This window comes from Mytilus galloprovincialis, chromosome 2, assembly GCF_965363235.1.
Source record: "Mytilus galloprovincialis chromosome 2, xbMytGall1.hap1.1, whole genome shotgun sequence".
NCBI classification, from domain to species: Eukaryota; Metazoa; Mollusca; class Bivalvia; order Mytilida; family Mytilidae; genus Mytilus; species Mytilus galloprovincialis.
The window spans coordinates 112,375,940-112,401,169 of record NC_134839.1 but is presented as its reverse complement, the minus strand read 5'-3'; the positions used below and the strand labels follow the sequence as shown (position 1 = coordinate 112,401,169).

The 25,230-nt window shown below is 32.6% G+C and overlaps 1 protein-coding gene across 1 annotated transcript in view; it reads right to left on the bottom strand.

Annotated features, from left to right (window-relative positions):
- LOC143065408 (CD109 antigen-like) overlaps positions 1 to 25,230 on the bottom strand; it is a 47,338-nt gene that overhangs the window by 7,186 nt on the left and 14,922 nt on the right. Inside the window, exons 8-19 of the mRNA XM_076238962.1 lie at positions 22,143 to 22,257; positions 21,757 to 21,870; positions 20,940 to 21,029; positions 20,161 to 20,298; positions 19,275 to 19,413; positions 18,315 to 18,491; positions 17,624 to 17,705; positions 6,984 to 7,140; positions 5,333 to 5,422; positions 4,266 to 4,455; positions 3,036 to 3,256; positions 1,759 to 1,911 (exon numbers count right to left, since the gene is read on the bottom strand). Coding sequence (XP_076095077.1) covers positions 1,759 to 1,911; positions 3,036 to 3,256; positions 4,266 to 4,455; positions 5,333 to 5,422; positions 6,984 to 7,140; positions 17,624 to 17,705; positions 18,315 to 18,491; positions 19,275 to 19,413; positions 20,161 to 20,298; positions 20,940 to 21,029; positions 21,757 to 21,870; positions 22,143 to 22,257 — 1,666 coding nt within the window. The remainder of the gene's footprint in view (positions 1 to 1,758; positions 1,912 to 3,035; positions 3,257 to 4,265; positions 4,456 to 5,332; positions 5,423 to 6,983; positions 7,141 to 17,623; positions 17,706 to 18,314; positions 18,492 to 19,274; positions 19,414 to 20,160; positions 20,299 to 20,939; positions 21,030 to 21,756; positions 21,871 to 22,142; positions 22,258 to 25,230) is intronic.

The following is a 25,230-nucleotide window of genomic DNA, read 5'->3' as shown; positions in this document are numbered from 1 at the left end:
CACCTTTGTAAAATCAGTCCACAAAAAGAAATATTTAATCACACAATGGGAGCGATTCTTGATACAATACATTGTTTTCGAAGCAACAGTCTAGAGGCGTCTGAATATAGAATACATATCATTTAGTCTTTCTCTCAAAAATCAAATCTTCAAGCTGACAATGCATTAGCCGCTCTTTATCAAAGTGGTTATTTCTATCATCATTCATATACTCATCACCCATAATGTTGTCTATAACCGAAACATATATTTAATATTACTAAGACTCGATATAACGATAAACTTATTTTAAAGATAAATATACTTTTTATGGTCCAAATGATGAAGCTTTACTTGATGAATAGTTTGTAATTCATTTCTATGAAGAAACAAATAAATAATAAATAGCACATTGTATTTGCAGTTTACAGTACACTGTACAAATGTAAACAGTGCTGACATATTTTATATCGTTGACTTCTATTCAGACATTTAACATTTGTTAATATATATGTTCCAACTATAGATTCTACTGACACGCAAAGGTAACACTAGGCCACCGAAAGTTGAGTTTTCAGTTCGGTCTAGGTGGTCGACTGGTCTAGGACGCTGGTCAAAGTGTAGGTAGTGCTGTCTCGATATCCCTGATATCCTTATAGTGTGAGTTCGAATCTCGGCGAGAGAAGAACAACATTTGATTCCGCAAATTTGTGGATTTAACATTGTTGTTGCTGTTATTATTTTGAGTAATTGTAGCAGGAACAATTCTGCTGAAGATTCGGGAATGCGGACCACAGCTAATTCTAGTTTGTAACTAATGTGAACGGAAACGACTGATGCCAAATGTAATGCGCTATAATATATCTAAGTAAATGAAAACCAAAAACTGTAAACAATATATAATCAATCAACAAAGTACAACTTTTATCATGAAGAGCCAAAGGTGAATAGAAATGGAGCATTCAATGACTTCAAATTACCCGTACTAAGGAGGCATGTAGCTAATGCACTAACCTAAACGATGGTTGGATAGCTTGGCTTTCCTTGGTTGGACTGAAAGTCAGTCCTCATAGCATCCAACATAATAATATCAAATCAGTTATATAAAATATATAAGTTTCTCGCAGAAGGTAATCAAAGGTTTTGAGACGATGCAAATATTCGACTTTAGAATATGAATAAATATCTTTAACCAATGAATTCAAAATATCAATATCTATACAATTTAACAAATATGTACTGAATAAGCTTCATGTAAATCCTTAAATAAAGAAATATGAAATTTATAGTTTTAAACAAGGGAAATAATAATGACATAATAATCCTAACTGCCACATAATTATGGTTAAAATTGAGAAAGGAAATGGGGAATGTGTCAAAGCGACAACAACCCGACCCGAGCGGTCAACAGTCGAAGGCCACCAATGGGTCTTCAATGTAGCGAGAAACTCCCGCACCCGTAGGTGTCCTTCAGTTGGCCCCTTAAAAAATATGTTTACTAGTACAGTGATAATGGACGTCATACTAAACTCCGAATTATACACAAGAAACTAACATTAAAAATCATACAAGACTAACAAAGGCCAGAGGCTCCTGACTTAGGACAGGCGCAAACTTGCGGCGGGGTTAAACATGTTTATGAGATCTCAACCCTCCCCTATACCTCCAGCCAATGTAGAAAAGTAAACGCATAACAAGACGCACATTAAAATTCGGTTCAAGAGAAGTCCGAGTCATAATATCATGACAATATGTAAGAATAGACTTTATAATACTCACATCTTCTATCTGTAGAACGAGTGAATTACTGTTGTCAACATTAAACCTATAAACATTCCCATCATTCCCCGTTACAGTCAGAGATGCTCTAAACTGTGGTGTATAAACCTGTTCAGCCAGTCCTGTGATGGCTTGTAATGTTATAACAGTATCCTGTAAATACATACTCATTTAAGGTACACCTTTGTTTAAGAGAAATTATCTTAAATCCAACTCAAGATCTAAATAGTATGCTGAAGCAAAACCACCTCAGTTACACAAATGGGTTTCGAGTACTGTGTGAACATTCAACTGGCGTACATTTGGCGATGCTCATTCAAAATGCATGACAGCAGTCGATATTGTGGTGTCCTAAGACAAATTGTTGATTCCTGAACATTGAATTTTCTGCGGGGTACTTCAGTAACTGGGAAAGTTATTTCAGAAGAAAAAATACTATGCCATATCATAATTGTGTGCCAATAAATAAAGGCAACAGTAGTATACCGCTGTTCGAAGTTCATAAATCGATTGAGAAAAAAACAACTCCGGGTTACAAACTAAAACTGAGGGAAACGCATCAGATATAAGAGGAGAACTACGACACAACAGAAACACAACATTACAATAAAACACACTCCGAAATGAAATACAATATAACAATGGCCATATTCCTGACTTGGTACAGGACATTTTAAGAAAAAAAGGGTGGATTGAACCTGGTTTTGTGGCTTGCCAAACCTCCCATATTTATGACAATGTTAAATATAACATTAAAATGACAGCATTTCATGATAGGACTACAATACAAATAAATGGGAGAACATATAGAACAGAGAAACACACGAATAAACTTTTCTATAAATATCTTCACTTATCCATTAACAACTTCTATAAACAGCATCACTTATTCATTAACAAAATATAACAATATAACTTTAAAAGTTTACAAAACAACTATTTCATGGAGATTGTATAAGTAACATTTTCAAAACTTGTTTCAAAAAGAAACTGCTTAAAGTGAAATAACAACATCATAACAAATGACATAAAACCTATACAGCAAGTAAAAAGAGGTTGAGATTAATCTTAGTATACCACTGTTCGAAATTCATAAATCGATTGAGAAAAAAACACATATTATTTGTTGAAATATTTTTTTCTAGAATGCTTTTCGTGTACATCTAATAATATTTGAGCTTTGGGCAGCATGATTATTATATGACCAGGTTTAATACTCTGTGGTTGCATTTAATTGCTGTTCTCAATTTGGTGTTATGTGGGTTTTTTGCATTTACCTGTGTAGAAATGAACCCGCCAAAAGGATTTCTCTGCTTGTTTAACCATCTTACTACTTTTATTCCATTTACTGTGTCGTTTTTTAAGTTATATATTAACAATACATATGATGTTATTTCAATATCAAGTGCTCTGACTTGGGTATGAGGTGGTTTCCAGTGACTGTATGGTTGAATTGATGCTGCTTCCATATCAGATAACTGCCAGAATTTGTCGCCGTCTATGAATTAAAGAAAACATGTCTTAATTTAAATTGACTATGGCAAACTATATTGTCTCGTCTTGTCAATTAGGCGATTTGTTTTATAAAAATTCAAACCTCAATTTCAAAGTGGAAATCGTAATTTTTTTCGCATCGTAGTAATAGGTTTCAACAATTTAAAGTCTTTTAAAGGGGTTTTCAGTTTATATAGGTATGTAACATTTTACGTACGTCTAGTATCTTTATTTGTTTGTAAATAAATCAAGCAGGTAGTTTTCCTAAAATTGTTATACAGTTGGGGCATTTTCTAATGACTATGCGGTTCGGGTTTCAGTCATTGTTAAAGGTCGTACGTTGACCTATATTTGTTAATTTCTTTGTCATTAGGTTTTTAATGGACATTTGTCTCATTGGCAATCATACCACATCTTCTTTTTATATAAATATATACATGTATTTAATCATCTGAAAATGCATCTATAATAATAATATTGAAATTTAAAATCCCTATCATTATAAATGAGGTTAACACTTTTAGCTCATAGATATAACATCAAGTATTCATCCTGTTGAAAAAAGTTTCATTTCAATGTTGAGTAAAATCATTTGACTTCGCCTGCAGTGTTCGCTAACATAGTTGTGTACAACAGGTGATCTCTGTCTGCATAGAATTCACGTGTTTGTGCCTGAGTGTATTTGTGTCTCGCATTGAAACAAAAATTTCATCTTATTGATGCTACCATATGATAAAAGAAATGTATACGCCTTATATCACAAAACAAAGATTCAGCGAGTTTTTGCGTATGAAATTTAAAAACGATTCTGTCATATTAAATTGAATATCTTTAAAAACATTTTAAACCAGATTCTTTTTATTAAAGAAATGTTGAATTGAAATGTTCAACATTATATATGATGCATTTCAAATGTCTCTAGTTCATATTAAACGTTCGGCAATCATATGTGTTAAAACTGATTTTTTTTATGATACCATTGAACTTTTTGCAAGTTTCTATTCAATGCTTACTCGTTGTATTAGCTAATATTTCGATTTTTTCCAACAGTGCATCTGACAGCGGTGTTTTGGTTAAGGCTAAGGCGTACGTACAAATAATCAATTCGTATTGGTAACTGGAAGAAACATTCTGGTGTTGCTTTAAAGACTTAGCAATATGAATAGTACCCCTGCGTATAGTTGAATTTACTTCTCTGACCATCTGGAATTTAAAAAAGAAAACAGAAAATAGACAAGTCATAAAACGATTGAAACATGTTCGTGCTAATCAAACAAAGTTTGTTTGCTTAACCACAAAATGAAACTGATGATAGCTATATATATATATAAGATTTCTGAAACAAGAGAGCGGTTAACAATCGTACTAATTTGTGGAAATTTTTGGAGAAAAAGTACTTATACACGTGTTAAATATGTTAATGTTTACAATACGGTAATCTTAATTGCAACGATGCAAATCTTACTGACATACAGGAACATTTATATCATTCAAATGTTTCGTGACATACAAATATTTTACTTAATCTTATCCTATATGTATCAATCAGTGATTAAAGTAGAATATCCACATCTACAATTTTTCAAAGTATATTTGTAAATCAAAAATAGAAATTTTGGATATTTTGTGAAAATTCTTTTGGTTCTTATGTAATAAGTTATTAACCTGGAGATGCGTAAGTTATTAGACTGTCCAATTATTTCTATTTGAGCGCTAATGATGAATAAGATATTTTTGGTGAATGTGTTATTCATATACATATTACGACACATAAAAAATGAAACTATAAACTCTTGATTCTTTTTTTTTATTCCACATTGTAAGACTTGCTGATTTTTGTCTATATTATAATATTCATGGACGATTAGTTGATTTAACATTATTTTTATTTGTCTTGTAAAATATCGTTATCAAAAACATGATCTAATTATTTTACCTGATTATAGAAATGCCATTTTAACAAATCTTTTTGGTATTAAATAATCGATATATGTCTTTTTCCAGTGAAAATAAGACGTGCAGTGGAGAACAAATACATGTACATTGAAATACAGTAAAGATATACATTGAAATAACTTACATTACTAGGTATCTGATTGTTAGATTTTGCCTCTTCAAATGCAATAATAACATACGCTGTTAAACTAGCAGAGCTTGATGCTGATCCGCCCTGTATATAAAAATAATTGCCAAATACCATGAGTGAAACATACTTCTGATGAAGCGATTTCTTATATTTTTATTTTTTTTCGGATTTTCTGTATGGTGGTTGTAATATGTTCTTTTTTGTCACATTAGTTGTCTCTCTATTTTTATTTATATAAAATTAAGAAGATGATGTATAAATGCAAATAAAACAACACTCTATGTAAGACCAAATGCACAGAGGTTTACAACTAAAGGTACCTGCACGTTTTGAAATAAAGAGCAAAACGCATAGTCAATATGAATAGCCCGAAATGAGAGATTTAAACAATTCAAACGAGAATATTTACGGCCTGCTATATGTATAAAATAATGAACGAAAACCAAATATGATAAACAGCAACAAGCGACAACATACATAATAAGGCGGGGTTAAACAATTTTCTGGGCACCAAATCCTGCCCGTACCTTGGACAATAGTGTAAAAGCCAAGCATATGAATCTGATGTGCAGTAGTTGTCGTTTGTTTATGTAATTTATACGTGTTTCTCGTTTCTCGTTTTTTCTATAGATTAGACCGTTGGTTTTCCCGTTTGAATTATTTTACACTAGTAATTTTGGGGCCCTTTATAGCTTGTTGTTCGGTGTGAGCCAATGCTCCGTGTTGAAGGCTGTACATTGACCTATAATGGTTTACTTTTATAAATTGTTATTTGGATGGAGAGTTGTCTCATTGGCACTCACACCACATCTTCCTATATCTATTCACAAATCATTTTTATTCTGTTTTACTGTTTGTTAAGAATAGTCAGTTGTACTTAAAACGGGGTTGTATAGATATATATATGTACGAGCTGATTCAAATTTTCAGATACACATTGGAAACAGAGATAAGAGACCATATTTGAGTTTTATTTACATCAACTTATATGTACCGTATCAAATCTATCATGATCTTGAAATTCGATTATTCAACGATGAACGAAATGAATTAACAATAAGAAATTCCTTCATAGATAGTTTTCAGAAACTTCAAGCATTTTTTTTTGTATTGGTACATTAAAATAACAACATTAAATGTCCTGCTACCATATTAATTGATTAGATGTCTTTTTGATTTTTGTTTTCAGGTTTATAGATTTCTGTGTAATTTTTCAGGAGATTTTTTAATTTAGTCTACAATATTAGCTTTATTTTCCATAGTATTCACTTTCATGCTGATTTGAAGACACATTGATGGCCTTGTGCTGTTTTCTGCTCTTTGGTCGGGTTGTTCTCTCTTTGACATATTCCCGTTCCAATTCTGTATTGTAAGTTTATATTTGTTTAGGGGCCAGCTGAAGGACGCCTCCGAGTGCGGGAATTTCTCGCTACATTGAAGACCTGTTGGTGACCCTCTGCTGTTGTTTTTTATTTGGTCGGGTTGTTGTCTCTTTGAAACATTCCCCATTTCCATTCTCAATTTTATTAGTAAACTCAACTTAAAATAATAAAGCATGAATCAAATGAAAGCATACAGATTTTATTATTTTGCAAAGCAAGTACACAGTTTTTACGTCATGTTAAATAATTCGATAAGATAATACCTGTAATGCTTTACTGTACACCGTGCCGTACTCTTTGAATTCCCCGGAAGATGATTGTCTCCTTAGAAGAAAATATGCTGCTTTTCTAATCACCTCTGGATCAATGTAAGTAGATTCTGCCGCTTGTGCAAATGATTTTAACACAAACGCGGTTAACCTGAAAGTAATAACAGGATACACAGTTTTACAATGTAAACATTTCATGATTCTATCAGTAAGATACAAATCAATTCAAAAAGCAAATCTTTTAGAGAACCAAAGGAACTCCAAAACGCAGTAAGATTGGTATCGTACCTTACTATGCAAGCACCACCGTTATTTTGATTCCAAACAAATTCAAAATATGATATGACTATTTTGTTTTCTAGAAATCTACGATTGCAAAAACATGTCTCTATTGTGTTACGGCCAGAAATCGCCTTTAAATTGTAGCCAACAAAAGACACAAATCAATAGTAAAATTTAACAATATTTATTATACAAAAGTTTACAAAAGGTATTACACAAATACTACTGTTAACTTAACTGTCAAAATATGAGTCCAATCTGTTATCTTTATCTGTATCCGGAAATCTTTCGGAATCCAATCTGAATATTATGTTCACTACTAATGTCACAATCCAGTATGATGTTGTTTGTAGAATAAAAGTGTCAATCCAAATGCTGTGAATACTAATGTCTATCAATGTCTATGTCCAAGTTTAATTCTGAGAGTTTAACTTTAGTGTCTGTATATATAGTGTTGTCATGGAAAATTCTGGAACACTCTATAATGGAACATTGTGGAAAATCCTGGAAAGTTACAACGGAAGTTTCTGGAATAACGTAGAAGTTTAAATTACGCATCTTTTATAAGGATCATTCTAGAAAGTTCCAATCATTCTGTGATTGTTCCAGTGATTCCTAAACTGCACAGTTATAAGATTATTTGGTAAACAACTAGCAGGCCATACAACACAAATTAGGCCAACATAAATAAACATAATAATTACAATATCATAACACCTCCCCCCTTAAAAGAAGTTTTAGTGTAACAAAAACTTTTCATGAATAATATGAACAAAAATACATAATATATACAAAGTGATTTAATAAGCTCTAGATAAAGCATCAGCTATTACATTATCTTTACCCTTAATATGTTTTACAATTACATCATATTCCTGTAACAATAAACTCCACCTAGTCAACCTCTGATTCTTGTTTCTCATTTTATGCATGAAGGTGAGAGGATTATGATCAGTATAAACAAGAATAGGATATACAGTGGGATTCAAATATACATCAAAATGTTGAAGTGCTGACAACATTGCAAAACACTCTTTTTCAATAGTTGAATAATTTTTCTGATGTTTATCTAATTTCTTAGAAAAATATGATATAGGTTTTTCAACATTATCATCTGTCTCTTGATATAAAACAGCTCCTATTCCTACATCGCTTGCATCAACGGCAAGTTTAAATTGTTTTTCAAAGTCTGGAGTAATCAGAACTGGACTATTAATTAAAAGTGATTTGCTATTTTCAAAAGCTTTTTGACAATTTTCACTCCAGATAAATTTAGAATCTTTTCGTAAAAGATGAGTCAATGGTTGAACAACAGTAGCAAAATTTGAACAGAATTTCCTGTAAAATCCTATCATGCCTAAATATCTCATAAGTTGTTTTCTATTTGTAGGAGGTGGAAATTTGGAAATAGCTTCCACTTTAGCCATAATAGGTTTTACTTGACCTTGGCCAACTGTATGCCCTAAATAATCAACAGTGGCCTGACAAAATTCACTTTTACCAAGATTAACAGTCAAATTTGAATGTGACAATCTATCAAAAGTATCATACAAATGTGTTAAATGTTGTTCCCAGCTATCACTACATACAATAAGATCATCAATATAAGCATAACAACAGTCTAAATCTTTTATAACATTATTGATCATTCTTTGAAATGTAGCTGGAGCACTTTTCATGCCAAATGGCATTACAGTATATTGAAATAAGCCATCTGGTGTAACAAAAGCTGATATTTCACGAGCTCTCTGTGTCAGTGGAACTTGCCAATAACCTTTCAACAAATCAAATTTGCTCACAAATTTTGCTTGACCAATGTTGTCAATACAATCGTCTATCCTTGGAATCGGATAGGAATCAGATTTTGAGACTGAATTTACTTTTCTGAAATCAGTAACGAAACGAAAGGTTTTATCTGGTTTTGGCACAAGGAGACAAGGAGAGCTCCATTCACTGTTACTCGGCTCAATAATATCATTGTCAAGCATATATTTAATTTCTTTTCTCATAGCTTCAAGTTTGAGTGGATTAAGCCGGTAAGGATGTTGCTTAATTGGAGAAGCATCTCCTACATCAACATCATAACAAACAGCAGTGGTTTTGTTTGGCACATCTGGAAAAAGATTTGTAAAAGAAAATACCAAAGTTTTTATTTCTTCTCTACGATCAAAAGACAGATGTGCAAGTTTTGAGTCTTAATTTGACAAAATTTCTGAATTTTTCAATCTAACTGTCTCTTCCATAGTTTTAGAACTAAAAGGTGGTTCAATTACATCTGGTTTGCCATGATTGTTCTCAAATTTAACCATGCCTAAAGTGGCAACTGGTTTACTCTCACATTCATTAGTACGCTCAAAATATGGTTTTAACATATTAATATGACACACTCTGTTTTGTTTACGCCGACCTGGAGTTTTTACAATATAATTCAAATCATTGATTTTACTCTCTATTGTATAAGGACCACAATATTTAGCCTGTAAAGGATGTCCAGGGACTGGCAAAAATACAAGTACCCTATCACCAGGCTCAAAAACTCTGTCCCTGGCATCTTTATCATACCATATTTTCATCTTGTTCTGTACATTTTTTAAGTTTTTCTGAGCAATTTGACAAGCAGTATACAATTTTTCTTTAAATCTAGATACATAGTCTAAAAGATTCAAGTCAGTATGTTCAGTAAGCCACTTTTCCTTAATCAATTTTAACGGTCCCCTTACAGTATGACCAAATACCAACTCAAAGGGACTAAATCCAAGGGATTCTTGAACAGCCTCTCGAACCGCAAAAAGTAGAAAGTGAACTCCATCATCCCAGTCTCTGTCAAATTGAAGACAAAAAGTTCTAATCATGTTCTTCAATGTTTGATGAAAACGTGCTAAGGCACCTTGAGATTCTGGATGATAAGCACTTGATCTGTACTGAGCAATCCCTAACTGGTATACGACTTGCTGAAATAAACCTGACATGAAATTTGATCCCTGGTCGGACTGTATAGACTTAGGAAGTCCTACTAATGTGAAAAATTTGATCAAAGCTTTGACGATAGTAGGTGTCTTGATATTTCTGAGCGGAATAGCTTCAGGAAAGCGGGTAGATGTACACATGATTGTCAATAAATATGCATTTCCAGTTTTGGTCTTTGGTAAAGGTCCAACGCAGTCAATTAGAATTCTGCTGAAAGGTTCGTCAAAGGCTGGAATAGGCAGAAGTGGTGCTGGTGGTATTTTCTGGTTAGGCTTACCAACAACCTGGCATATATGGCATGATTTGCAGTATTCTGCGACATCATTTCGAAGTCTGGGCCAGTAGAAATGCTGCAAGATCTTAAGGCAAGTCTTCCTTATACCTAAGTGTCCAGCCAAGGGGGTGTCATGGGCAAGACCAATAATTTCTTGCCTATAAACTTTAGGCACCACCACTTGGTACACCACTCTCCATTCCTCCTCTGGGGTAGCATCAGGAGGCCTCCACTTCCTCATTAAAATGCCGTCCTGATGGTAAAAGCATTCGGCCACTTTGTCTGCTTCCTCCTGTGGTTGAGCCCGCTGGTTGAGCTGAAGAACCTCAGGGTCTTTATGTTGTTCTTCGAGTAAATTATTTCGGTCTAATGAATGGCTGTTTACATCTGGCCATGGCATAATAACATTTTTGTTAACACTAGGTGGTTTTATAATAGCCTTTTCTGAGTTACCAGGATCTTCAATATCAGCTATAAAAGTGTCAGAAAGGTCCATGTAATCAAACTTGTCTTCTTGCAAATTCTCATTTTGTTGTTTTCTGGCCATCGCCCTAGTAACAACACAAGCTGGATAGAATTCAGCATCATCTTCAGGTGATTTAACATCCACCACCGGTTCACTGGTAACAATTGGTTCAGCAACCACTTTGTTCCTAGCTAGATCATTTCCTAGCAATAATGTAACACCCTCAACAGGGAGATTAGGACGAACACCCACAATAACTGGTCCAGTTATCAAATCTGACTTCAGATAAATACGATGGAGAGGAACATCTATACAACCTAACTCTACACCTTGTAACAAAACGGAGGCACCAACAGAAGTCTTCTCGGACAAAGGCAACACACCTTCTAACAATAAAGACTGAGAAGCTCCAGTGTCCCGTAAAATTTTAATAGGCTGAAGAGTGGTATCATCAACAATAGCAACAAACCCATCAGACATAAAGGGTTTATATTCCTCCATATAATCACAAAAACTGGACTTAAAAGCCTGACTCGCAGGACATTCCAATGTACTGGTAATATAAGGTGTCGTACAAGCACTGGTCTTCGGCTTATTATCTCGTTCATTCTTCTTCTGGAGTCTAAAACAATCAGCCATCAGGTGACCAATCTTCTTACAATAAGCACAAGTCAGTGACTTCTTCTCAAAAGTATCAAATTTTGGACTAGACATATTATAACTGGACTGACTCTTATTCTGTGGAACAGGCTTACTATCAGTACGCTCAGTGCTTTGGTTTTTGTAATTTCCACTTGGAGTATTAACATTTTGACCCTTGAAACTTCTTTTATGTGAAAGGGTATAATTATCTGAAATTACAGCTGCATCATGTATTGTCCCAACAGTTTTGTCGTCTAAATGTGTTTTTAAGTCTAAATGAACACATTGTTTGAACTCTTCTAATAACATCAATTGTCTTAGGTTATCAAAATTGTTATCTGTTTTCTTTGAAGTAAGCCATTTATCAAATAGATCTTCTTTTTCCCGAGCAAATTCCACATAGGTTTGCGAATCAAACTTTTTATAAGATCTAAATTTCTGTCTATATGCTTCTGGTACTAGCTCATAAGCTTTCAAAACTTCCTGTTTCACCGTGTCATAATCAGAACTTTTTTCTGATGGAAGTGCGGAGTATATTTCAGCGGCCTTGCCCTCCAAAACACTTTGTAGCATTGTAGTCCAATATGGCTTTGGCCAATTCAAATTATGAGCAATTTTCTCAAACTGTGGAAAATATTTATCGACTGTTTTTTCACAAAATCTGGGAACCAAACGTATATTTTTTGCTGCATCAAAATATTCTGATTTTGACTGGACTTTAGTGTTGCTTTCTTCTTTGACCATTTCAAGTTTTAGTTTCTCCATCTCTAGTCTTTCCCTCATTTCAAGTTCTGCCTGTTTTAACTTTAATTCATCTTGTTTTAATTTAAGTTCATCTTCTTTTAATTTAAATTCATCTTCTTTTCTTATCTCAAGTTCTTTTAATTTGAGTTCATGTTCTAATTCAAGCTGTTTAAATTTAAAGGCGTCAATATTTTCGACCTTAAGTTCAAGAGCCTCTTCACCTAAAATTTCTGCGTCAACTAATCTGTCTATAACCAAATTTTTTATAATTTGTTTTCTCATAGATACTTTAAAATCTAATTTCAGATGTTTAGCAAGCAACACTAATTCCTCTTTCTTTAAATTATCAAACCCCTCCAGGTCAGGCGTTTTCAAAAATTTACCGGCATCAAATGCCATTTTGTAGAATTTTGTTGGCTAGTTATAATACAAATTACTAAACAAATTTTGAATAATATAATTCAGTATCCCGGACGAGCCCCCAATTTCTGTTACGGCCAGAAATCGCCTTTAAATTGTAGCCAACAAAAGACACAAATCAATAGTAAAATTTAACAATATTTATTATACAAAAGTTTACAAAAGGTATTACACAAATATTACTGTTAACTTAACTGTCAAAATATGAGTCCAATCTGTTATCTTTATCTGTATCCGGAAATCTTTCGGAATCCAATCTGAATATTATGTTCACTACTAATGTCACAATCCAGTATGATGTTGTTTGTAGAATAAAAGTGTCAATCCAAATGCTGTGAATACTAATGTCTATCAATGTCTATGTCCAAGTTTAATTCTGAGAGTTTAACTTTAGTGTCTGTATATATAGTGTTGTCATGGAAAATTCTGGAACACTCTATAATGGAACATTGTGGAAAATCCTGGAAAGTTACAACGGAAGTTTCTGGAATAACGTAGAAGTTTAAATTACGCATCTTTTATAAGGATCATTCTAGAAAGTTCCAATCATTCTGTGATTGTTCCAGTGATTCCTAAACTGCACAGTTATAAGATTATTTGGTAAACAACTAGCAGGCCATACAACACAAATTAGGCCAACATAAATAAACATAATAATTACAATATCATAACAATTGAGTTGAGATACGGACAAACCTATTTAATCAACCAATTTGTAATGATGACCGGTACACTTATAAAGTATTAACTGTTTAGGACATTATTTATGTCCTGCACACTCCCTGTAATAATCAAAGCGCTGTAAGCGCTGAAGGCAGTTAACCAAAAACCAAGGCAACCGTTATTATGAAAACTGTGGCAAAGTTGCCTCAACATTAAACATTCATATATAGTACATTTATGTTTATCTAATGATTTATTTATTAAGACAAAAATAATTTATATGTTATCAAGGTTTCAAAAGCAATGCATATTTTTATGGTGAGTCTGCAGTGGTACAAGTTCCCAATGATTGCAGTTGTTCTACTTGGTAGTTAACCTTGGTTTTATTTGAATGCTAGAAGTTCAAGTTGACTTAGTATGAACATGTAATAGTATGAATGGACTGGTTTCCCTGGAAAGAAAACTGAATTTGTTTTCTATAGTACAAAAGTTATGAGACACGAATCAGACAAATGTTCACTACAACAGGGATCAAAGGTGAGGTCTGACTGACTTGTCCATAGTAAATGTAAATGATTTGTTACTTTGTCCCATACCTATGAATATATATAATTTAGGGGTGGGGATCTCAACGGTTTTCAAGTTCTCAAACAGGTAGGGGTAGGCAGAGGATTTAGGAGGGGTAGGGTGACCCCAGGGACTCCCCCTATATTTCCTTTAATTAGTTATATTGGCCCATATATGAATATATATTGTTTTGGTGTGGGATCTCGACCGTTTCGAAGTTCTCAAACAGGAGGGTTGGGGTGACCACAGGGACTTCCCTTATATTTCATTTGATTTGTTATATTGTCCCATACATGAGTATATATGGTTTAAGGGTGAGGATCTTGACCATTTCCAAGTTCTCAAACAGGAGGGTGTACAGTGACCCAAGTGACTCCCCTATCTTTCATTTGAATTGTTATATTGTCCCGTACATGAATATATATGGTTAAGTGGTGGGGATCTCAACGGGTTTCAAATTCTCAAATAGGAGGGGGTGGGGTGACCCAAAGGACTCCCCCTATTTTTCATCTGATTTGTTATATTGTCCCATACATGAATATACATGGTTTAGGGATGGGGATCTCAACAATTTTTAAATTCATAAACAGGAGGGTTTGGGTGACCCCCAGCGACTCTCCTATATCATTTTTGCCTATATTTCATTGATTTTTCATATTGTCACAAACATGAATATATATGGTTAAGGGGTGTGGATCTCGACCGTTTCCAAGTTCTCAAACAGGAGGGGTGGGGTAACTCCAGGGACTCCCCCTATATTTCATTTTATTTATTATATTGTCCTTACTTGAATATTTGCAGGGGCGGATTCAGTCGGAGGGGGGCGGGCGTGCACCCCCTTAAATTTGCAAAGCATGGGTTGTTCTCAGCTTAATAAAGAATATTCCGATAATTTTACCTCAAATTTTTTTTAGCCTCGCTCTGCTTGGAGAAAATTTAAGTTTGCCGCCCTCCTAACCTAAAATCCTGGATCTGTCCCTCATATGGTTTAGGGGTTGGGAGCTAGACCGTTTCCAAGTTATTAAACAGGAGGGGGTAAAGTGGCCCAAAGGATGCCACCTATATATCTTATGATTTACTTACATTCAGGTATATATAATATAGTTGCATTATTTGTGAAAATAAAGAAAGAAACTTTCAGCTACTTTAATTGACCCTTCAAAATTGAGATAAAAAAATAACCCTTTGAAATTGCAGTAATATGTTTACACTTTAAAAGCATCTCACATGCATTATCATCATTCATCACTGATTAAGAAAATTTAGACTGTGACCATGAACATGTATATATTTGTTTAGGGGCCAGCTGAAGGACGCCTCCGGGTGCGGGAATTTCTCGCTACATTGAAGACCTGTTGGTGACCTTCTGCTGTTGTTTTTTTCTATGGTCGGGTTGTTGTCTCTTTGGCACATTCCCCATTTTCATTCTCAATTTTATTAGATATACTATTCCCAGCTGTAACGTTGTATTGGATTTTTAAATTAAAATTTGTCAAAAAGAATTTTGAGTTTCTGTATAAAATATTTTTCTGCTTTTTCTTTCTTTAACATATATCTTTTGGTTTACAATTCTAGTGTTTATATTCATTTACCATGCATAGATGTATTTTTTCACCTGTTTGGATTTATTTGGCAATTGATCGCCAAACCCGGAATTACCCTTATCCGCTTCCGGAATCGGAACCGATATTGTTAAATTTTGTCTTCACGGCCGCCATTGTTATGTGTTTACAATGTTGTTTTTGTCAATCAGATACGATTTTACTCGAATTTATACATTATTTGTCGGCGATTTTCTGTATAAAGCTAGCGGTTGAACAAAATGAACATCGCTGTCATGAAAAATAATGATAAAAATAAGTTTTTAGCTCGTTCAATTGGAGACTTTGGAGAACATGGTGAAAAGGTTTGCAAAGTTAATTCTCATTTTCTTTCAAGTGGAAGGTGACTACGTCGGGCGTAGCTAGAAACCAACTATCCTAGTCGAAATTCCGCTTGTAAAAGTGGAAGGTTGCGGACCTCGGACCACCGCTAATTTGCACACCTGCCTCCAAATTGAAAAGATATGAAAATTTCTTTTTCTAATTTGAAATTGCCGCCAACAGCATGAACAGTTGAACTTATTATATAATAGACTACTGACGTAGTTGTACTACGTATTGATGACAAACAATATTCCTACGACTTTTGCCATTTGGGAAATATTAACTACTTGTCTTAAGAGATTTTCGGTGATTAAATATTTCAAACAATTGTTCTTTGACATCTTAGCTAAAAGCACAAGTCATAATGAACTACACAAGGATTCTTAATAAGCACTACTTCCTATGTGTAACTTCAAAACTTTTGGATAAATCGACAATCATTTATGGTTTTTCTGGTCATATTTTTTGTAATCTAGAATAAAAAGTATTAAAAAAGTGTTCAATTAGTTATATATAACATAGTAGCAAGCTAGATAATAACAATGGCAAGTATTTCAGCATTTATTGGGTAGAACACAAATCTAGGGTGCTCGCATAATGCAGCTTAACTGCATAAAAATGTGTATAGTGTGAGGATGCACCAGCGTAACGTCTTTATTGAGAATTTTTAACCCCATTCGGTAGAGTAGAGTGCACGTTTCTGCTGAGAAAAAGGAAGCTGACATGCAGACAGTTAAATTCATCTAATTTATCATATGATCTAGTTTTGGAAATGTGTACATCTATGCATGTCAACTTCAATGAAAGGATCAAGATTTGACATGTTCAAAGGAGAGTTATGACAGACCCATTTGTCATTGTTCATTAAATTAATTTAAATACTTTGAAACCTTCAAAGAATCAACACATTATCATTTGACTTAAGGTAGCACAATACAAAGATTTTTTCACTCCCAATCAGACAACTATAAATTGATGTAATTCATTTCATCCTTCTTTATATTTTATAAATGAGGTACCAAAAGAAAGAAGAAAGATTAATCTTTCAAATTATGATAATTTCATTATGACATAATTATTACATAATTAATTGTTATGTAATTAGTTGCTATATTGTGATGTCCACACTTGAATGAATTTAGCGTCTTTGTTCTTCAAAGCATTCCAGAATATTTTACAGATTCTTGTACAACACAGCTTGACCTCCAAAACTGTGTCTCATATTTCCAAAAACATCAATAGAACAAATTTTATACCCAATTGAATTTGGTGGTCTCTTATGAATTGATGTTGCAAACTTCATTGAAGATTTATGAGAGAATGAAATGCAATAGGAAAAATCTGAGACACAGTTTTGGAGGTCAAACTGTGTTTTGCAAGAATCTATAAAATATTTTGGGATGCTTTGAATAACAAAGAAGCTAAATTCATTCAAGTATAGACATCACAATATGGCAACTAATTACATAACAATTAATTATGTAATAATTATGTCATAATGAAATTATCACAATTTGAAAGATTAATCCTTCTTCTTTCTTTTAGTACCTCTATTATAAAATTTAAAGAAAGATGAGTGGAATTACATCAGTTTAAAGGTGTCTGATTGGGGATGAAAAATCTTTGTATTGTGCTACCTTAAATATTTTTTTAATAATTCAATTTTACTATTTGTAGAATTTACCATGTAGAACCCTGTCTATCGGAGTTACCAAATGCACTAAATGATCCATCATGACGAGCATAAGATAGCTGACGTTGATATCCTGTCACGAAACAAACATATATATAGTACTCAAATATCTGTTGATAGCTACAACTGCTAAATGACAAGAATTATAGCTGAAAACATACAGACCTTTAAAATATTTGTGTTATGTTTAAGCATCTTTATTAGTACAAAATTGTAAGTTACACAGCTCCTTTTTCTGTACCAAAAATCTGTAGTACTGGAAAGATCTATGTTACTGATGATTGCATAAAGATTCATATCACTGGATAACGCAGCATACCAGAGAAAATCGTCTCGACCTTACAATATCATATAGTTCCACTGATAAATGTATATCGTGACCAAATGTAAAATATAAAGTTGAAAATATAAAAATAGCGTTTTTATAAAAAGGGATCGGTTAGAAAATAATAGTAGAAACAACCTAAGAGTGTTCCTTTAAGATAAATTATTAGGTGAAAATATGCCTAGTCTTAGGGCTTCACACTATCTCGGACTGGTCAATGCTTTTTGTCTACACTAAATACATTATCGATTTCATACATAATTTGTATATTACAATTCTGTTAACCAACATTTATTAAGCACAAGTTCTGTACAATTTGATTTGACAACTATATAAAATTAACTGAAATAGTTTTACCTGCTGTAAGGAACTTGTCTATTTTAGCAACGATGTCATTTGTCAGTCGCTGGGTTACGTTTAGATATGCTGATACAAACACATTCGGTACAAATCTGACGAGGTTTTGTTCACCACAGCCGTATGACATCTGTAGTAAATCTTCTATTCCAGATAACGTTTTTCCAATAATGTCACCTGTAAAACATGAATACATAATTTCGCAACAGAAATTTAATAGCTACATACACAATTCGGTAAAGCACCACAATTAATTGTTGTTTAATTATATTAGCAAAAAACATGTTAAAAAAACTCGATGGCAAATTTAAAGAATTTTTATTCACATGCGTCCTAATTATTTCGATAAGATATTTGTTTACATTAATAATAATAAAGCTATTAAATATGTAGTCCATGTTTTAGATATTTTAAAGTATTTCAATACAAGAGATCCTAACGACATTACAATGCGAGAAACCAGAAACATTTCATAGTAAATAATAAAAATAATGGCCTTTTGTTTCATTTTGTTTACATTGTGAATTAGTAAAGGGGTTGTTAAATGTCATCAAAGACTCAGACTTGTTAAAATTGGCCATTTAAACTGCCGAACAGAACTTATTATGTTATCGCAGTGTTGTGTTTGCAAATAAGACACGGTTTGAACATCATAGGATTGTAAACGGTTGGAGTAATTATGTATAAAAATGTGTTCAGTTGAAAAGACAATGCTGAGAAGTTGTCTAACCCGTTTATATCAATGATAAATATGTATAAGATTTATCATTGACATAGCCCGTGTACTGATAAATGTAAAAAAAGAAAATGTCCTTCATTCTTGTGTATGTTGAAATTTTGTATTTACGCCAGACGCGCGTTTCATCTACAAAAGCACTTTTTCAATTGAAAACAAAACTTCAACATCTGCCTCAAAATAGATCTTTTAACTTGATACGTGTCTGTCATTATTTTTCTTACCTATTACAGAAACCTTGATGAACTGAGATTCATTGATAACGTTTGGAGGGAATGTGACGTCCACTTCTGTCGAATAGGATCTTTCATTAATTAAATCTACTGGTATAGGTATATTATAATTCTGTTTTATACCCTCTGGCTAAAATAAAGGGAAAGAGTATGTTTAAACAAAACAAAAACTGAATCCTTGATTCTTACGAGTTATATAATTTTGTTTGGACACTAATGTTAAACTACATATCTTTCTGAATGTGCTTTAAGCTCATCAACCCTGTTAGGATACGAATTATATCACTATGTAGTTTCAAATAAGAGTATTGAGTGTATTGGAAAATCAGAATCACAGATTTGTTAAATCTAATGGGTTTTTTAAGGTATTTTTTCTTATTTTGCTGTACCTTTTTAGTTAAAGTAATTGATGCCTACTTAGAAAACCATTTATCATATCACGGGTTTATATGTTTGTCTTGTGTTGTTAATCATAGGTTTACTTCTATCAGGCTTTTGCAACATAACATGGAGTAAATGTACATGTTCAGCATTTGATTTTATAGACTATTTTATTCGGTAACTGTCACCCAGATCTTTACCCTATATCCGACATAGACTTTTTATACATTATTGTTATATACTGTACCTTTTTGAATGTGAAAACTAAAATAACAACAACACTGAAAATTTTGAAACGAGTGATATCAGGTTTCAGATAGTTGTACAAAACCGTGAAAGTAGTTGTTAATAAACCTGATTCGTTATTTCAGTCTTATACCAAACATATTCATATCAATTAACTCAAAAAACAAAACAAAATAAATTACTTCAACTCTACATTTCAACTTTGAGACTGCTGCACTTCTATGAAATTATATTTAAATCTAATACGTACCTTCACTAAAAGTTTTCTTTGAACTGCATCAGCAACTGTTATTGTTCTAGCTGTAACATCAACTAATGATGTCCCTATTCGTTCTGGGATAATTGGGAAATAAACGGATCTAACCGTGTCCTTCGGAACTAAAACTGTCTATCAAAATAAAAAACAAATAGCTCCTAATTTAGAAAAATATTGGACATATATGTTATGACACAAATTGACGTAAACCTACATATCCAGTAATGATAGTATAAGTTGTCAGTCCTTATTTTCGGGCAACACGAAAATTACAGCTGATTTATGACGTTATCAACCAATAGCAGAATCTTTACATGGGAAAGACGTTCTTAGAATATGGGGGAGTTAAAAACGTTTATGAAAGCTCAATAATCTCTCTAAGCCTTTACATTGATTAAACAGCATAGCCTACGAACAAATTTTTAAATAAGTTGGAAAGGGCATATATCATTATATCAGCACGAAGCACAAAAGAATGACAAAGCTTTTGCAAAAAGAAAAGAAGAGAACAACATTGTAAAAGGCCATGTAAACAACTTTAAAACAGTTTAAAACTAATAAATAAATCTGGTTTTTTTTCCAAGATTTAGCTATCAATACTGACTGATTTTAGTTCGTTTTTAAAACCTACAGACGATAAATAAATGTGCTGAATTATGTTTAATGGGCTGATTACACAAAACAGGTACGTTTATGTTTCCACTTGCGAGCCCAAACAATACTTTTCGAGAATTTAACATTTACATTCTTAATTTCGCATTTTATTTTATTACCTTTGTCCACTCTCTTCCAGGTGAGAACATAAGGTGTCCGTCATTATCCGAAAAACTTATATTTTCATTTTTACTCAGGCTGACGTGAACCTGCAATAATTAGAAATGTACATTAATTGTATACTTGTAATCAATATGCAGACTTTGAAAACTTCCTACCTGTAATCCAGGCCGAACTACTTGAAAGACGCTAAAACACGTACCTATTGTATAAATAGTTGGTTTGTTCGCGTTCTGAATTAACATAGAGTTATCAAAGGTATCAGGATTATAATTTGATTCGTCAGACGCGTGTTTCGTCTGCATAAGACTCATCAGCGACGCTCAGATCAAAATAGTAAGAAACCCAATCAAATAACGTTTGCCACTGGATTTTACCCAATAATAATCTGTTTCTTATTTGAGAATGAAATTGTACCTGAATGAAAATAAAGTAACTGTTCGAAAATGTATTTCTAGGTATTCCACTTAAATGGTTCTTTTTCTCGATGTTCTAGCGATTGTAAAAGCTAATCGAAATCTGATACTAGTTATCAAAGGTACCAGGATTATAATTTAGTACGCCAGACGCGCGTTTCGTCTACATAAGACTCATCAGTGACGCTCATATAAAATCTGCTGATTTGAAATAAATTTCATGTTTAATGAAACAAGATAGAAGTGTATTCATTTCTGGTTTTTTTAATTTTTTCCAGTGAGCAGCAATATAAAAACAGCTAATACTTTATGTAGTAGAGGGTAACCTCTCTTCCCTCTTAAAGGAAAAATTACACATAACAAATTTAATATCAAATTAGCATTTAACGTTTTGACTTACGTTAAGATCTTCTTCCATATAGTTAAATATTGTTGTCTGAAGAATTAAAATTTCTCCTCGAATAACAGAATACGGCAATTCTATTCGAATGAAGAATCTTTGAAATGTTGTGATCTGAAAAAAAATTTACAATTAAAAAATGTATTCTAGAAAATAAAAAACAACAAATATTATCAAAAACTTATTTGAAACACAATAGAAAGTTAAATTTAATCCGTATAAGCGCACTCACTTAAAAGTTTTACAGTTAAACGATCATATATGTTTAAGCTTAGTAATTGATGATATGAAACATTAATCTATATAACCATGACCAATAGGTATAATGATTGTGAACATGGAGCGCTGTGAAATAAAACATTCTGTAGAAACAATGATATAATTACATTTGCATTCGTTGATACTCCAAAACCAGTGTTTTTGTTAACTGCAAACGATGATGTTATCCACTGTGTAATAGTATCAGGAACAATCGTCTCTATTGAGGCATGACCATTTTCACTTAAAAGATAATAACATCTTGCATATACTAATTGATATCTAAAAGGGACTGAATGTTCACGCATCATTGTCAATATAATGAAATTTGATGCGACTGACGTACGAGTGAGAGGTTTAGCGCCATAAAACCAGATTCAATCCACAATTTTCTACATTTGACAATGCATGTACCAAGTCAGGTATAAGACAGTTATTGTCCATTCGTTTGATGTTTTTTATCATTTGATTTTGCCATTTGATTAGGGACTTTCCGTTTTGAATTTTCTACGGAATTCAGTATTTTTGTGATTTTCTTTTTCCAAAGCATAAAACAATTCATTATTACAACTTTGTTATGGTACAAAGAATTCTTTAATAGGAGTGACATTTTAAAATACTGTACACAGCTAATTTTGCATAGGTACTATTTCTGTACTAAAAATGTGTAGTACTAGAAATTTACTTTTAATATTTAGTATTATTTCTTTACTTTAAAGCTATTGTTATATTAAGGTACTTGTATTTTACAGTACTTGATTTGTACTAAATATTTTGGTACAGAAATAATACAATATTCCATGTTTGAAAATCATAACTTTAAGAGATTTGAAATAGAAAAAACTTTCAAAATGTTGAAAAAGTAACAGATGTAACCAAAAATATGTAGTACCTAAATTTCAAGTACAAATAAAGTACTGTAAAATACAGGTACCTAAATATTACGATAATTTTAGAGTAACAAAATAGTACTGAATATTAAAAGTAGATTTCCAGTACTACACATTTTTAGTACAGAAATAGTACCTATGCAAAAGTAGCTGTGTAGATAGTGAATTTGTATACTACAGTACCGCATTTGTATATTAAAGAAGTGTATATGTTTGAAACATTATTGCACTTTAAATCGACTTTATGTCTATATTTTCAAATAATGATGTGTTAAGTCTACACGAAAATCAATGGTTTCTATGCGACAAAAGTTACCTATATCACGAAATCAGAAAAATTAAAAGGTAATCCTATAACGTGAGTATCTTTGGCATCTATCGTTTGTTCATATGACAGTTTATTCGTTTGTTGTATTTGAGCTTTCGATTTTGCTATTTGCTAAAAAAAACATGCTGTTTAGAATTTTTCTCGGTGTTCGGTATTTTTGACATTTAACTTTTTGTGTACTAACATATAGACGTCTAATTAATGTTTAAGCTTGTCCGTCAAAGGCTATATTTTGTAATCGATCTATTCTAGTATTTTATTGGTTGCTTAAGCTATTATTTCATTTCAATTGCATATTAGTACACAAAGTGGTGTCGTAAGACGAATCACTGCATTCTTATTGTATGGATAAAACGAGAAAAAGCTGACAAAAAAATCCCTAAACTCTTTTTTTCAATCCAATAATGAAAATAGATAATATTCGTATTAAGCATTTTAAATAACATTTAACTAAAAACAACAACCATGTAGCCAAATTAATCGTATCGAACATAAAAGAAAGACAAAGCGGCTGATAGATCCTTATTGTTTGTGAAAATGTTATATTGAGATTTAGCTGAAGGAAATACAAATTCATCATTTAAACGGAAACTCATTTATAGAATATGGCACCGATACCGCATAAACCTGCTGCTACCTCTTATCAAGGAGAACCGATTAACATGAAAACTCAACTTACACAAAACAACATACAAACAATGTTTTATTTCGTCTTCAACATATTGTTCAATTTATTGTACTTATTAGTGCACTTTATACAATCAAAAATCTGATAATCTTTTTTTTCAAATGAGTAAAATAAATTACTTGTGGCGTGTCAAAAACGCGTTGAAAGCACTTGATAAACTACCTTCTAATATCGGTGCTTTCGAATATGTTCAAAGTTTTGATTTTCCTGCCCCGTTAACAATTCTTGGCCTCAAATCTCATTTAAAATTTTACATACATAATTAAATAGACTTTTAAAAAGTCAGAATACGAATATATGTGTTCAAACTCTTTTGTATTATTTCAAGGAACAACAAACACATGAAATTTCAATTACCCCCCCCCCCCTCCCCAAAAAAATCAATTACGCCTGCTTTGTTATGATTTCTGCGTTCAAGCTTTGCAAACGTCTATCAGTAGTTCGACTGTCGCAAATTGAGTTTACATGGCGATACTAGTAGAGACAAGTAAACGAACACTACACGTAAAACAGTATTCGATTGATCATATTTCTCCCTTTACAACAGTGTTCACATACTCGTGCTATCTGAAGTTTTATGGACTCATTATTCATAAATGACCTTAATATCGCAACCTCACCTTCAATACAGATATGTCGAATGTATGGCTTTAACTGTTTTATTAAAAACGCAAAAGTATATAAAGATAAAAACAATTGGTGTACAATCAATTCACGAACTAGATGTAGTAGTAGATTGTGAAAAAAAATCATGAAGTGCATGCATCGCTTGACATAAAGAAACCCGTTGACTCATTCTGAGTTCTTTTTGTAACCTTCTCAAAAAAAAAGCTTTCACCTTCTTTAGACCAATGAATCAGATGACAAGATAACATGGTGTGATCACAATCTATTTGTCGATAAAACAAGATGACAAGGGCGATCAACATCTTTTTGTCGATAAAACATGACAAAAAGGACGATCAACATTCATTTATCGATAAAACAAGATGACAAGAGTGATCAACATTCATTTATCGATAAAACAAGATAACAAGGACGATCAACATTCATTTATCGATAAAACGAGATAACAACAGAGATCAACATCTATCAGTCGATAAAACAAGACAATTACGGCAAGTGTTCAACAAAATATGTAAGTCGAAAAAAAATGAAAACAAAAAGTGGTCAAAATAAACTCATTATAGATACCAGGACTAAATTTAGTAAATACGCCAGACGCGCGTTTCGTATACAAAAGACTCATCAGTGACGCTCGAATCCAAAAAAGTTTAAAAGGCCAAATAAAGTACGAAGTTGAAGAGTAT